Source organism: Gorilla gorilla, chromosome 9 (assembly GCF_029281585.2).
Source record: "Gorilla gorilla gorilla isolate KB3781 chromosome 9, NHGRI_mGorGor1-v2.1_pri, whole genome shotgun sequence".
Classification (NCBI taxonomy): domain Eukaryota; kingdom Metazoa; phylum Chordata; class Mammalia; order Primates; family Hominidae; genus Gorilla; species Gorilla gorilla.
This window is the reverse complement of record NC_073233.2, coordinates 84,251,025-84,267,446: the sequence shown is the minus strand read 5'-3', so window position 1 is coordinate 84,267,446 and position 16,422 is coordinate 84,251,025. Positions and strand designations below refer to the sequence as shown.

At 39.4% G+C, this 16,422-nt stretch overlaps 1 protein-coding gene across 1 annotated transcript in view; it reads left to right on the top strand.

Moving 5' to 3' along the window:
- Nucleotides 1-16,422, top strand: part of THAP12 (THAP domain containing 12) — a 31,205-nt gene that overhangs the window by 4,172 nt on the left and 10,611 nt on the right. The window contains exons 2-3 of the mRNA XM_019037370.4: nucleotides 11,007-11,127; nucleotides 15,928-16,035. Of these exons, the coding sequence (XP_018892915.1) occupies nucleotides 11,007-11,127; nucleotides 15,928-16,035 (229 nt within the window). The remainder of the gene's footprint in view (nucleotides 1-11,006; nucleotides 11,128-15,927; nucleotides 16,036-16,422) is intronic.

Here is a 16,422-nt window from a genome sequence, read left to right as displayed (position 1 = left end):
TTGGCCTTGCCCCATTATGCGTTATCTTCCTTTTACCCAAATTTTAGCCCAAAGACATTCAGGTTTATTTCACTTCCATAATGAGGGCACCCCTAGTCAGTTCTGGACCACAGGTCATTTGTATTAATATGTAGTGAATCCTGTTTTGACTACACTCCTTAAGGGGAGTATAGTCTATAGGGGTTTACAGTTTCAGATTTGAAAGAAGTGTTTAGATCTAGTGAAATCTCGCTTGAAATACTGGAATTTTCTCAATAATAGTGACTTTTATCATTTTTAGGGTTATTATCCCTTTTGAGAATCTAGCATAAGGACTCTTACCTGAAAAAAAAAAAAATAGACACAATTTAGCATTCGAAGACAAAGATGTTTATGGGCCTTTATAGGCCCTGTGCATTCCTGACAGATGGGCATCTTTGCCCTTGCTAAAACACCTCTAATGATAGTCCTCCCCTTTGTGAGAAGACACGTGATGATTCTGGACGCTTTGGCTGTTGTTTCTTCCTTGTATTGAGTGGACATCTGCCTCTTGTAATTGAGGCCTTGGAGGTCCTAGTTTTGTCCCCAGGATCACACTAAGTCTCTGCCCTTTTCAGCGTTAGACTCCTTTGAATGCTTCAAGACCAAATCATGAATTTCTTTTTAAAAAGATGTTTGTTGAGATGCAATTCACATATAATTCACCCATGTAAAGTGTACGATTTGGGGTATATACATTAATTTTTAAAATTTTGGTAAAATACAACAAAATTTGCTAATTTAACCTTTAAGTGTGCAATTCAGTGGCGTTAATTACATTCACAGTGTTGTGCAACCTTCTCCACTATTTTCAAAACTTTTTCATTTATCCCAAACAAAAACTGTAACCATTAGGCAATAACCTCGCATTCCCCTGCCCTTCCAGCCTTTGGTAACCTCGAATCCACTTTCGGTCTTTATAAATTTGCCTGTTCTAGGTTCCTCATATTGGTGGAATCATACAATATTTCTCCTTTTATGTCTGGCTTGTTTAACTTAATATGTTCAAGGTCTTTTTATCCAAATCAAACCTCCTCGTACTACATGATTTTAAGTTCTACTGTATTTGGTAGTTTCCTTTTCACTGTGCCTAGTGTTATTTATAACAAAGAAGTAGTTTCCAGAGGTGTTATTGAATTAATAACAGTATTTTTAGGGTTATTAGTTCTAACCCCCTCCCCACCTTTTCTTCTATAAACAGGTTGTAGGGAAGGTTGATAAAAGGTGACATTGCCAGTCTAGTCTTCAAATGCTAACATTGTTAACAAACAATAAAGATGAATATATTTAATGCTATTAAAACAGTACATTTCCCAGTCATCAGTTATAAATTCCGTGCATGCTTTTAGAAACAGCTATTTAGAAATAACTTAAACTTCAAGAGTGTAATTAATAAAGTGTATGGTGTGGAATCACATACCATAATAGTTCTTATTGTTTTAGAAAACGTGGCATTAATATGCTTCTTTTTTAAAAAAGTGAAATAATCAACCCAGCTTAGGTCAGTGACACGGTTTAAGTAAAAAAAAAAAAGCCTAAGTCTTGATTGCCCCAGGGTGGCTTGCCTAATGCCAAGGCTTGCCACTGTGAGGCAGCACACATGGAGCTCTTCCTAAACCAGGAGAAGGTACAGGTAGAGCTAATGAATTGCTCTGATTAGAGTGAGATGGGCGTTGAAGCTCTCTTCTTCCTCCTCAGACAGCTAGTACTAACTCACCCAAGATGGGTGAGGGCTTCCAAGGTTCTTCTGGCAATTTAATGAAGGCTGATTGAGAGCTGGTGTGCTCTACTTTGTGAAATGTAAAACAGTGGTTTTCTGGGGACTCGTGAGGGTGCCTGTTTGGGCTGTTATAACAAAATACCTTAGACTAGGTGATTTTTAAACAACAGAAATTTATTTCTCATAGTTCTGGAAGCTGGGAAGTCCAAGATGAAGTCACCAGCAGATTTGGCATCTGGTGAGGGCTCATTCTTGGCTTCTTAGATGGTGCCTTCTTGTTGTGTTCTCACATGGCGGAAGGGGCAAATAAGGCTTCCCCGTCATGACCTAAGTCATCTCCCAGATGCCCCACCTCCCAACACCACTGCACTGGGGATTGTTTCAATATGAATTTTGAGGGGATGCAGGCATTCAGACCATAGCAATCCCCAAGACCCTTTCAGGGAGTCCACAATGTCAGAACTATTTTCATAATAACACTGATATTATTTGCATTTTTCATATTTGGTCTCTCAGGAGTGGACAGTGGAATTTTTGGGTTGCTACATAACATGATGGCATCATTGCTTTGATAAATTTTGTGTTGTGTTTTCTAGAATTTTCTAAATATGATTATTCAGATCTGAGTGTTTGGTAGACATTTTCTCAGAAATAAACAAGCCTGCCACTTCAAGGAGAACAACTGATAATTTGAGCATTCAAGTTGAAAATTAGAATTTTGGAAAATTTATGTGCCACTGTGAGCTTGACAGCTCTCTAATACTTAAAGACTTTTCTGGTGAGATCACTGATGATACTGATGTGTTTTTTTTTTTTTTTTTTGTATAATGAATTGCATTAACATTTATATGGTATGTATAACTCACTGAGCTAATGTTTTCCAAATGACCAATTTATGGTTTTACAGAGACATACATGGATAAAAGTGCAAGATAGACTATGGGATTTTTTTTGTACTAGGGCATGAAAAAGCTCATTGGTCTGGTCTCAGATTTCACATTTCAACTAATCTTGAAGAAACTACCACTTGTGGAGAATTCACAATTATATGGAAAAAAGAGGAGTATTGTAATAACCTTTTTAACTGCATATCGTTATGAGGCTAGATTTTCTTCATATATTTCAACCAAAACAACATATAGCAATAGATTAAATACAGAAGCAGATGTGAGAATCTAGCTGTCTTCTGTTAAGCTGGACGTTAAAGAGATTTGCAAAAATGAAGAAGTGTCATTTTTCTCACTAAATATTTTTGTTTTGGAAAATGCAATTTTTTATTAAAACATTATTTGTGTTAACATAAGGTTGGTATTTTAATGAATTAATACATATTTTTAAAATTTTTCTGATAAATGTTGTTAGGTAAAATCCACATAAACAAAAGATCTTTGGAGTCCTCAATAATGCAATAGTGCAAAGGAATCCTGGGACTATGAAGTTTGAGAATTGCTGCTCTAAAATGTGAGCAGCAAATTTCAAACTTTTTTTTTTTTTTTTTGAGGGGTCTTGCTCTGTCACTCAGGCTGGAGTGCAGTGGCAGGAGCATGGCTCACTGCAGCCTCAACCTCCTGGGCTCAAGCGATCTTCCAGCCTCAGCCACCCAAGTACCTGGGACTATAGGTGCCCATCACAACCCCTGGCTAATTTTTGAAAAAAATTTTTTTTAGAGACAGGGTCTCACCATGTTGCCCAGGCTGGTCTTGGACTCCTGAGCTGAAGCATTCCCCCCTTGTTCAGCCTCCCAAAGTTGTAGGATTGCAGATGTGAGACACCACGCCCAGCCTGAAGTACTTTCATATCAACTCATTTAATCTTCCAAACAATGGGGTGAGTTGTAATAATAGTACTTTTTTTTCCTTTTTTTTTTTTTTTTGAGACAGTGTCTCACTGTCACCCAGGCTAAAGTGCAATGACACGATCTCCAGTCATTGCAACCTCTGCCTCCTGCGCTCAAGTAATTCTCCTGCCTTATCCTCCCAAGTAGCTGGGACTGCAGGTACATACCACCATGCCTGGCTAATTTTTGTATTTTTTGTAGAGACAGGGTTTCGCCATGTTGCCCAGGCTGGAACAGTACTTAGGTAGTGTATTCTTTGTGACAGGCACTGCTCTGTTATATACTTCTCTGTTATATATACATTATTTCATGTTACCCTTGCAGTAAATTTTGAGGTAGTCCTTGCTTTACAGATGACCAAAGTAGATACAGAGAGGTTAGCTAACTTTTTTAAAGGCCCTGCAGAAATGTCTAAAACCTTAAGAGCAGGTAGGACAGGATAAAATAGGTATTACCCGAACTTTTTTGACCATGGAACCCTGTTTTTTTTTTTGGAGACAGGTTCTTATTCTGTCACCCAGGCTGGAGTGCAGGGGCACAATCATTGCTCACTGCAGTCTCCATCTCCCAGGCTCAAACAATCCTCCCATCTCTGCCTCCCAAGTAGCTGGGGACCATAGGCCCACGCCACCACACTTGACTAATTTTTTAATTTTTTATAGAGACAAGGTCTCCCTATATTGCCCAGGCTGGTCTTGAACTCCTAGCCTCAAGTGATCCTCTTGCCTTGGCCTCTCAAAGTGCTGGTATTATGAGCCACCATGCCCAGTCCCTTTTTTTTTTTTTTTTTTAATGGAACAGTTCTGACTGGGCATAGTCACTCAGGCCTGTAATCCCAGCACTTTGAGAGGCCGAGGCAGGAGGATGGCTTAAACCCAGGAGTTTGAACTTACAATGAGCTATGATTGCACCAGTGTGCTACAGCCTGGGCGACAGATTGAGGCCCTGTCTCTCTCTCTCTTTTTTTTTTTTAGGAGCAATTCTTTGAACAGGATTCCTTGGAATACACTTTTAGAAATGCTGCATTAGTAAGAAACCAATGAGGGAAAAACATCAAAAACAAAACAAAGAAGTAATCAGTGATGGTTGACTAGTGCTGAAGGTGTTTAAGGTGTGTACAGAAAGTGGCTGCACGCAGTGGCTCACACCTGTAATCCCAGCACTTTGTGAGGTTGAGGCGGGAGGATCGCTTGAGCCCGGGAGTTTGAGACCCACCTGGGCAACATAATGACACCTCTTCTCATTACTTTAAAAATGAAATAAAAGATAGGCCAGGCACGATGGCTCACGCCTGTAATCCCAGCACTTTGGGAGGCCGAGGCGGGTGGATCACCTGGTCAGGGGTTTGAGACCAGCCTGGCCAACATGGGGAAACCCCATCTCTACTAAAAGTACAAAAATTAGCCGGGCATGGTGGGGGGTGCCTGTAATCCCAGCTACTCAGGAGGCTGAGGCAGGAGAGTAGCTTGAACCCAGGAGGCAGAGGTTGCAGTGAGCCAAGATTGTGCCACTGCACTCCAGCCTGAGCGACAAGAGCAAGACTCCACCAAAAAAAAAAAAGAAAAAAAAAAAAAAAGAAAAGTTAAAAATGAAATAAAATCTGTACAGGAAAGTGACCGTTGGATTTGGCAGGATAGGGTCATTAGTAATTTTCTTGAGCAGTTTCAGTGGAAAAGGGATAGAGCAGGAGCCTCCTTGGCATTGATTAAGGAGACAGTACAACAAGATAAGTGGATGCAGTCCAAATGGATGCTTTAACAAGTTTTGCTATAAAGAGGATCAGGATTAAGAGAGTTTTAAAGATGGGAGACATTAGGGCATGTTTACACTGTGGGAATAATATAGTAAGATAAATGTAGGGAGTTCAGATATTACACATGGAGAGGTGGAAAGTCTTAAATACCTGGAGTTTTCTGTGTGCATACATATTCATACACATACACCCACATATATGTACACATGTGAGTCAGGAAAACTTTCCCTCAAGAAATGACATTTGAGCTAAGATCTGAAGGCTGAGTCATAGTTAACTGTGCATAGGAAGTGTATAAAAAGCAGCAAGAAGAGTGTAGTAGGCTGAGTAAACAGCGCAGGGAAGGCCCCAGGATAGAAGTGAACACAGTTGTTTATCCTGAGAGTAATGAGAAGCCACTAAAAGCTTAAGCATGGGAGAGACATTCTCAAATTGGCTTTAAAAAATACTCTGCAGCATGGAGAAGGGGTTAGAGAAGGGCAGATGACCAGTTTGGAAGAGATACTAGTAGACCGGGTAAAAAATTATGGTAGCTTGGACCAGGCTGTTATTGATGGAGAGAAGCAGATGGATTTGGGGAGTCATTCCACTGTGCTAAGGGAAAAGTCTACAAAATCTGGAGTACAGGGAACAGAACAATGACAGGGAGAGCTGGGAAAGGGGAGGCATTGGTAAAAATTTGAGACGAGTATGTAAGTGGGTATGTATGTATATAAATATATATATACATGTTCATAATACACATATGAATACACATGTGAAAACACTTATTGTGGTCATATATATATATATATATATTTTTTTTTTTTTTTTTTCTTTTTTTTGAGACGGAGTCTTGCTCTCTTGCCAGGCTGGAGTGCAGTGGTGTGATCTTGGCCTACTGCAGCCTCCACCTCCCGGATTCAAGTGATTCTCCTACCTCAGCCTCCCGGTCATATATAATTTTTATAATTGTATTCATGTAAAAACGTATACACAGAAGAGCTACGTGCGGTGGCTCATGCCTGTAATCCTAGCACCTTGGGAGGCCGAGGCAGGACGATCACTTCACCCAGGAGTTTGAGACTAACCTGGGCAACATGGTGAAACCCCGTCTCTACAAAGAATACAAAAAGTTAGCCAGGCATGGTGGCGTGTGCCTGTAGTCCCAGCTACATGGGAGACTGAGGTGGGAGAATCGCTTGAACCCAGGAGATGGAGGCTGCAGTGAGCCGAGATTGCACCACTGCACTCCAGCCTGTGCAACAGAGTGAGATCCTCTCTCTTAAAAAAAAAAACCCCAAAAAACATATGCACAGAAGATCACAAATGATAACTGTACATCATGTTGGATTTTCAGAGTAACATATCCATGAAAATTTCACCGGGATTTTTAAAAAACAGAGTATCACTAGCGTCCCAAACTTCCTCTGCTCCATGGTTCTCCCAGCCATTATCCCATTCTCCCCAGTGGTAGCCACTGTGACTTCACATACCTTGGCTTAGTTAGGTTTTGGGGGGAAGAGGGAGAATGAATGGAAGCTTTATTATTGTTTGAGATACAGAACATTAGCAGCACCTCAGTAGCCTCTTTTGTGCCCACTCCCAGTTGTTACCCTCCCCAAATGTATCTGCTATTCCATCACTGTGTTGAGGCGGAGCCAGACCACCCCATATTTAAAGATTCACTAAAAGGGCTTGCAGGACTCAGTATATGGTTGTACTCACAGTGAAGATTTATTGCATTGTAGTAAGGATACACATCTGGATCATGAGGGAAAAAGACACAGGCACAGTCTGAAGGAATCCATGTATAGGCTTCCCTATGCTCCCTCCTTCCCATGAGGGGGTCACCCAGAGCCCGTTTTTCCCCAGTGGTGGAAATGTGGCAACACGTGCCGTGTTTCTGTGGAGGGAAGACCGTTAGAGACGTAGTGTCCAAGGTTTTTACTGGGTCCCGATCACATAGGCAGCCTCTGCCTGGCATATAATAAAATTCCAAATTCCCAGAAGGGATGGCAGGTGTTCAGCATAAATCATGTTGTTTGCACAAACAGTCTAGGCACATTGAGCTGCATTATCAGTTAGGAAAAGTTTTATTTCTGTGTATGGAACTGTTTACCAACCAAGTTCCGGGATACCAGCCCAAGGTCCTTAACAAATAGGCCTTTCTAAGGACGGCAGCCTGAGGTCTGCTGTGTTAACTCTTTTTCTGAACAATCACTATGAATGAGTTTTGCCTGTTCTAGAATTTCATATCAAAGGAATCATGTAGTATGTACTCCTGGCTTCTTAACATTACATTTGTGAGATTGTAGATAGTTTGTTCATTTCATAGCCAAGTAGTATTCCATTGAATGAATATACCACAATTTATCCATCCTGCTGTTGATGGGCAAAGTTACTTCACCTTCTCCCCAATATTTGGTATTACCTCTTTTACATTGTAGTCATTCTTGTGGGTATGTAGTAATTTGTTTTGGCTTTAATTAGCATTTCCCTGATGGCAAATGAGATCGAGCATTTTTTTTTTCATCTATGTATTGCCCTTTTTATAACCTTTTTATTATAAAGTGCCTGTTCAAGGCCCCTTGCCTATTTTTGTGTTGGGTTATTTATTTGTAGGAGTTCTTCATATATATTTTGAATGTGAGTCCATTGTTAGATATATGTATTGCAAATATCTGACATTTTGTGGTCTGCCATTTCACTCTTAAATGGATTCTTTTAATGAAGAAAAGTTATTAACTTTAAAGTAGCCTAATTTATATATCTTTTCCTCTGGCATTTGTGCTGTTGCCTTAAGAGATCTTTATTCCAAGGTCATGAAGATAATCTCCTGTGTTATCTTTTAGTGGCTTTATTGTTTTACCTTTCATATTTAGATCTCCAATCACTTGGAACTTATTTTTGTGTATGGTATACAAGTAGGAGTTAAGATTTATTTTTTTCATGTAGATATTCAGCTGATTCGGCCCTATTTATTGGAAAAGAAAAATCCATATTTGCTGCTGTTCAAAGCTACCTTTAAGTATCTGCAGTGCTCTATTTTGTTTCACTGTTCTGTCCTTCTGCCAGTACCTGTCTTAATAAGCTTTACAGTAAGTCTTAATATCTGGTAGTGTAATTCTTTCAACCTCCTTTTTCCTCTCTCTCAAGATTATCTTGGTTATCCCTGGTTCTTTAATTTTGTGTATAAAAAGTTTTAGAATAATTTGTCATTTCTTTCTCTTGCTCTCTCACAAACTTACTGGGCTTGTGATTATATTGAATTAGTAAATGGGTTTGGGGAGAATTGACATCTTTGGAATTTAGTGTGCCAGTTCATAAACTTGTGTATTTATTTAAGTTTGCTTTAAAAAGATTATTAGAGGTCTTGCACTTCTTTCACTAGATTTATTCTTAAGTAATTCATATAGAAAGACAGGTGTATTTAATTAGGCTCTCTGCCTGATGCCCATTCTGTTCTTGATTGTCTGAATAAGAGTTGCTGTTGATATCAGAAAGCTGTTTCAACTTAGTTCAGAGGTAATATGTACAGTATTGCTCTGTGTGGAAGGTCTCCAGAGATTTAAGAATTTAAAAAACAAACAACTGTAGCAGTATGGCAAATTATTTTATAGTGAGATCGTTTTTATACTTAATATTTGGATTTTGAAACATGAAATGTTTATAATCATAATGTACAACTGTGTAAAAGTGTGATTAAATTGTGAACATCTTAGGCATCATTACTGTGAGCAGTAATACTTGTTGGTCAAATGAAATGCTGTGCAGTTTAGGTGTAGTTTTTTAAAAATCATAGCATTTTACCTTGATTTTACATTTTTAGAGTAGAGAGAATTAAGTGTCAGGGGCATGTATGTTGGGGGGAGGCGGACAATAGTGTTTAAACATAAAAAAAAAAACTGTGATTTAATTATAAAGGAATATGTTGGGCCGGGCGCAGTGGCTCGCGCCTGTAACCTTAGCACTTTGGGAGGCCAAGGTGGGCAGATCACCTGCGATCCGGAGTTCGAGACCAAGCTAGCCAATGTGCTGAAACCCCATCTGTACTATAAATACAAAAATTAGCTGAGTGTGGTGGTGCACGCCTGTAATCTCAGCTCCTTGGGTGGCTGAGGCAGGAGAATTGCTTGAACCTGGGAGGCAGAGGTTGCAGTGAGCTGAGATCACACCACTGCACTCCACCCTGGGCTAAAGAGCGAGACACCATCTCAAAAAAATAATGTGTGATACTGTTTATCCACGGCAGAACTTTTATTCTTAGAAATTTGAGGAATTGGCCGGGCGCAGTGGCTCACGCCTGTAATCCCAGCACTTTGGGAGGCCGAGGCGGGCAGATCACCTGAGGTCGGGAGTTCGAGACCAGCCTGACCAACATGGAGAAACCCAGTCTCTACTAAAAATACAAAATTAGCCAGGTGTGGTAACGCATGCCTGTAATCCCAGCTACTTGGGAGGCTGAGACAGGAGAATCGCTTGAACCCGGGAGGCAGAGGTTGCAGTGAGCCAAGATCATGGCATTGCACTCCAACCTGGGCAACAAGAGCAAAACTCTGTCTCAAAAAAAAAAAAAAAAAAAAAAAAAAGAAAAGAAATTTGAGGAAAGATCTAGTTGTGACTTTAGCAAGTTACTTAATATTTCTGTGCCTTCAACTGCACAAGGGGGATATTAATAGTACCCATCTTTGGAAAGGACTTAGAACGTGTCTGGCTCATAATAAGTGCTTATTATTAGCTTTTCTGAAAATATTTAAGCACCAAGAGGGCATGGACTTTGTCTTGTTCTGTGTCTTCAACACTTTTTGTGTACTAGATTGTGTAGTCACAGTCCCTGCATTCATGGAGCTTGCAATCTAGTCAGCACGTATTACTGTAGATAATAATTTGTGTTCATAGGAAGATAAACGAATACAGCCTTTATGCTTCCCTTAGAAACTAGTTATTTAAAGAACATCTAGTTGCTGATTTTTTTTTTTTTTTTTTTTTCCGAGACGGAGTCTGGCTCTGTCACCCAGGCTGGAGTGCGGTGGCGCAATCTCGGCTCACTGCAAGCTCCGCCTCCCGGGTTCACGCCATTCTCCTGCCTCAGCCTCCCGAGTAGCTGGGACTACAGGCGCCCGCCGCTTCGCCCAGCTAATTTTTTGTATTTTTAGTAGAGACGGGGTTTCACCGGGTTAGCCAGGATGGTCTCGATCTCCTGACCTCCTGATCCGCCTGCCTTGGCCTCCCAAAGTGCTGGGATTACAGGCGTGACACCATGCCCGGCCTAATTGCTGATTTTCTACAGTGACAGTGTTGTTTTGTGTGCTTGTTGAAGTTGAAATCCTGAAGGGAATGTTAAGCTGTTAGCCTTGTGGCTGTGCATGCAGCTTTCTGCTTGTTCTGCTGATGGTTGAATCTTCTCTGATGTTTTGGGAGCTGGAAGATGCAGGTTTCAGTTCTAGTTCTGCTGATTTTGTACTTCCCTCCAAACAAGTTACTTCTTAACCTTGTCTGTAATTGAATTGTTGGTACTAAATGACTTCTAAGGTTTTTTCCAACTGTTATTTTGTTATTAATCAAATTCTCCAAATTATGTTCTCAGGGAGAGGAGCAGGAATCCGTTGTTATTAATGTATGTTTGCCTTAAAACTGAAGGCTGAAATTTAAATGCTGAGCTCATTTTCATAATTGTATTTTGGTTTTATTTATAGATGCCAGAAGTGGGTGGAGAACTGTAGGAGAGCAGACTTAGAAGATAAAACACCTGATCAGCTAAATAAACATTATCGATTATGTGCCAAACATTTTGAGACCTCTATGATCTGTAGAACTGTGAGTAATAGAAGAGCTTGATGTCTCTCTGTTTGACTTGATTTCTCTCTCTCACTGTGTCTGGTTGGAAATGTAAGTATTTACCAATGTTGGAAGGTATTCCTATATCCTGCCACTTTAAGATGAAGACAGATTTGGAGCCGAATAGTATCTGTTTTGTTCTTAAAATCCTGATTTTGCCAGGCGCCTATAATCCCAGCACTTTGGGAGGCCGAGGCAGGAAGACCACTTGAGCTCAGGAGTTTGAGACCAGCCTGGGCAACATGGCCAGATGCCGTCGCTACAGAAAATACCAAAAAAACTAGCGAGGTGTGGTGACGTCTGCCTGTAGTCCCAGCTACTTGGGAAGCTGAGATGGGAGGATACTTGAGCCCATGACGTCGGGACTGCAGAGAGTTGTGTTCATGCCACTACACTCCACTCTGGGCGACAGAGTGAGAGCTTGTCTGGAAAAAAAACTCAAAATGATTAAAAAAAAAAAAACAAAACTCTTCTGTTCCTGGTGCCGCATTTCTACTCACCCAAGGTAACTACTTTTTTTTTTTTTTTTTTTTTAAAGACAGTCTCGCTCTGTCACCCAGGCTGGAGTGCAGTGGCGCTATCTTAGCTCACTGCAAACTGCCACCTCCCCCACCTCCTGGGCTCAAGCGATTCTCTCTCCTCAGCCTCCCAAGTAGCTGAGATTACAGGCATTGTGCCACCATGCCCAGCTAATTTTTGTACTTTTAGTAGAGGTGGGATTTCTCCATGTTGGCCAGGCTAGTCTCAAACTCCTGACCTCAAGTGACCTGCCCACCTCGGCCTCCCAAAGTGCTGGGATTACATGTATGAGCCTCCACACCCGGCTGAGGTAACCACTTTTAAATATTATTTAGTCTTCAGGAAAATTTTAGATGATTATAAAAGTATATGTTTATTTAAGGTAAAGTTGGTGTTTTTATTTGGAGCTGTTTATCTAGAGCTTTTTTATGAGTAAAATTTTCATCTCGGAATGGAGCTCTTGTTTTCATGTTTTTGTATGTACTATTAGAACCAACTTTTAATTTTTATGTGGTAGATATAATAGTAAACAAATTATCCAGGTAATGTGGAAAAACATTTTCATCAATAATATGTAATTTCATATCAGGACCTACTGTTAACTGTGTGAGCTTGGCCAAGTCACTTCCCCTCTTTGGGCCCCAGTTCCTAATAAGGAGATTAGGCCAGGTAATTCCTGAGTTCTAAGATTTTTAACCCTCTGTGATTCTCTTGCTGTGATTTATAAAAGGCACAAATAAGGCAAATTTGATTGAAATGAAGCAGACTTGTTTCAGTGTAACTAATGTAACACCTCAGATATTGGGATAGACATAAACTTGATTCAAAGGTACACTATATGTTGTTATGCAGCAATTTATTTTGATATTTTTTTCAGATACATTTTGCAGAGGCATCAGAAAACTAAAGAATGATTGGGTTATTTTATTTCTCAAAATTAATTGAAGCAGATACTTGTGAAGTCATTGGGAGGTGAGCCAATTCCGGTTCAACAGTTTAATCACAAATATTTGAGGAATATTTTTGCCTTGATTTGTTAAAAGGGTAATAATGATCAACCAAAATAAAAGGTTTCATGTGTTTAAAAGGCAAACTACTTTTATGTTCTTGACATGAAGTAAAAATATCCCAAATTATTTTAAATACATTTGCCATATGCATTTTTGCATTTTTATTTTAGTAATAAATGTGGTCTCTTAATTAGATAATTCTAACCAGATTGTGAGAAATTTAAAGGATAGTTCATTCTTACATTCTTTAGTTAGAGAATAGAACAGAAAGATGAGCCAGGTTTGCTTTTTAAATTTCTAAATGATTCTTCAATCTTGAATAAATGAATCCAAATGTGAGAAAATGTTCTTTCTATACGTCTAGGAGATGTTGTTATTAAAAACTGGATTTCTGGGCTGGGTATGGTAGCTCACACCTGTAATCCCAGCACTTTGGGAGGCTGAGGCGGGCAGATCATTTGCGGTCAGGAGTTTGAGACCAGCCTGGCCAACGGGGGAAACACCTTCTCTACTAAAAATACCAAACAAAACAAAACAAAACAAAACAAATTTTGCTGGGCATGGCGGTGCACACGTGTAATCCCAGCTGCTCAGGAGGCTGAAACAGGAGAATCGCTTGAACCAAGGAGGCCGAGGTTGCAGTGAGCCAAGATTGTGCCACTGCACTTCAGCCTTGGTGACAGAGTGAGACTGTGTCTCAAAAACAAACAAACAAAAACCCCTGGATTTTCTGATATCTGTATCTAAATGTTTAAGAGTTTTGGCTTTATTAGTTTGGCATTGAAGACCTCATCAGTAGCAAGGCACAGTGGCACGTGTCTGTAGTCCCAGCTACTCAGGAGTCCAAGGCTGAAGGATTGCTTGAGCCTAGGAATTCAGAGCCAGCCTGGGCAACATGGTGGTGAGACCCTGTCTTTAAACAAACAGACAAAAAAAAAGATTTCATCAGTAAACATTCATGACTACTGAATTTGGCCGGAGCCGAATATTTTATTATTTTGATGCTAGAGTAAGATTATTCTTTTATGCTCAAACCTGAATTCAGCAGTTAAAGATTAAATCTTGATACTGAGATACTTGGTATCACACGTAGTAATTGAATATTGTCTTTTTTGGCATGTGTCCTTATAGATATTTATATTTTTATTATTATTATTATTATTTTTTGAGATAGGGTCTCGCTCTGTTGCCTAAGCTGGGGTGCAGTGGTGCAGCCATGGCTCACTGCAGCCCCGACCTCCCATGCTCAAGCAATCCTCCCCGCTGAGCCTCCCAAGTAGCTGGAACTACAGGCACGTGCCACCATACCTCGCTAATTTTTGTATTTTTTGTAGAGATGGAGTTTTGCCGTGTTACCTAAGCTGGTCTCGAACTCCTGGGGTCAAGCCGTCTACCCGGCCAAGGCCTCCCAAAGTGTTGCAATTACAGGTGTGAGCCAACATTCCTGGCCAAAATAAATATTTATAAAATGTTATTTTTTTCATTCATACGTTCTGTTTTCTGATCAATAATATCTTTGCTTTATTTGCAAATAGAAAATCAATTTGATTTGACTTTTAAAAATTTGTTAAAATGTTTTATTCCTCCTCTCCTTATTTAATAATTAGTAAGATATCAAGAATTGACTGTGTATGTGTTTTTGCTTATTTTGGGGACATTTGCTCGGTGTGAAAGATGGGGGAGCTTTGAATATAATAACTTGTACTCCCTTCAGTGATTGTGTCCCTAACCAATTCCTCATTCAGCCTCCCTAGTAGACTCAGGATCACGAGCCCAGCACTAGAAGTTGAGTGTTACTAGGAAGTCAGAGAATCATCTTTGTGTTTTCTATTATGGCATGGAATTGAACTAGAAAATATTGACTCTGAATAGAAATTCATCCCAAACGTGTTTAACAACTCTTTGGGTACAACCCAAGATAGTGTGTTCCATTTAGATACATGTTTTCCCTTCATGTCTTCCCAACCTCCCTTCCTTGGGTGAACAAATATAGAAGTTGTTATTTTTGTTTGGCATGTTCTTTGAGCATGCTTAGATATTTTGAAATAATCACTGCTTCAAAGAAAGCTTGTTTAAATGAAGTATGTCTTATCTTTATCATTGCAAATTCAGGAAGAAATTAAAGGCACTATTCTTTGGACTGTCTGAGGGGAGTGTAATAGCAGTTATTTATTACTGTCCCTCTTAATAAGCTTCTTGTCTTTTACTCAGCCTCCTCAGGGCTGGCAGTAGGACCGTTACCATCTAAGTATGCATCCAGCTTCTAGCCAAGTTGGATGAAATTAACAGGAAGTAGGGTAGAGTATGATCATTCTTTCATAAGATGATTAGGACTTCAGAGAAATACAGAAATACCTAGATTAGCATTTGCAAAAATGTGATTATGTATATCAATATCACTTGTGGCGTGAGAGTTGGTTTCATGTGGCAGATGAATCAATTTTTATTTTAGAAGTTTTGTAGTATGTGTTAAAAACATAAAATGTTTAAAAACTTTTTTAAAAACATAAGATAACATCAGATCATTCTTCCTACAGTTTTATTACTTAAGACAGTGTTAACTAAAAAATGAGTAGATTGTGTAAAAATACAGATGGTAATATAACTGAAATGGCAAGCATTGTGATCATTAGTATGTGAATAATTTCATTTTAGGACATGTTGATTTAGTTCAATACCAGAATTTTATTCAGAAAAAGAAACTGGGGCCCAAAAAGGGAAAGTAATTTAGCCAGGGTGTCTTAGTGAGTCACTCACTGGTAGAGTTTGGACTAGTTCCTAGGTCTCCTGGGTCCCAGTCCAATATTTTCACTGTGCCTTGATGCTTCTCAGTAATATTAGCAAAAGTGGAACATTAGGTAAAATAGGGATGCATTATTATGGAACATACAAGAGTGCAGATTATTTTGGGAGACTTGTACCTCCTGTAGATTTGGTGGGCTCATGGAAGGACAGTACAGATAAAGTAGCTGGGATGCTGAATTAGAAACAGATATGCAAAATGCAAGTACATTTTATATTTTATGCCTACCTTCAATTCAGTTTCTTAGTTTATAATAGATTGCCAGAAGGGCAAATGCAGGCACAGTTGGAAATAGTAGACTGACCTGAACTGACATCAAATTCTGTAAGTCTCTATACTTTAGAGCTGAGTTGAAGGAATATTGTAGAGGTCATTAACATAGAATTTTATTGATGTGTAATATATTTATAAGGACCATCTCTGATTTAACACAATTTTCTTTTTCAGAGTCCTTATAGGACAGTTCTTCGAGATAATGCAATACCAACAATATTTGATCTTACCAGTCATTTGAACAACCCACATAGTAGACACAGAAAACGAATAAAAGAACTGGTATGTCTATGTACTTTCAGCTTTCCCACCTTCCCCCATAATACTATGAAATCAAATACAGATGCATTTATGTTAAAATTAATCCAAATTACTCTCTATTTCAGAGGTAATGTAACAGGAAATAAATGTTATGGTTGTTAAATAGCCTAGATGTGAGATGATGAGTTTTAGTATTTAAATTGGAAAATCTCCCTCAGAGTTAGCCAGTTGGTACTTGTTCTCTTGGTCCAGAGTGTGCTGTTAATTACAGGCCACTAGCTCATTCCCTTCTGGAGAAGAAGGAAAAAGCTACCTTTTCTTTCATAGTAAGGAAAATAGAGCTGAAGTGTTTCCAGAGTTCAGCACAAAGGAATAAAGAAAGGGAAAGTGTAAAAGTGGAGACATGGA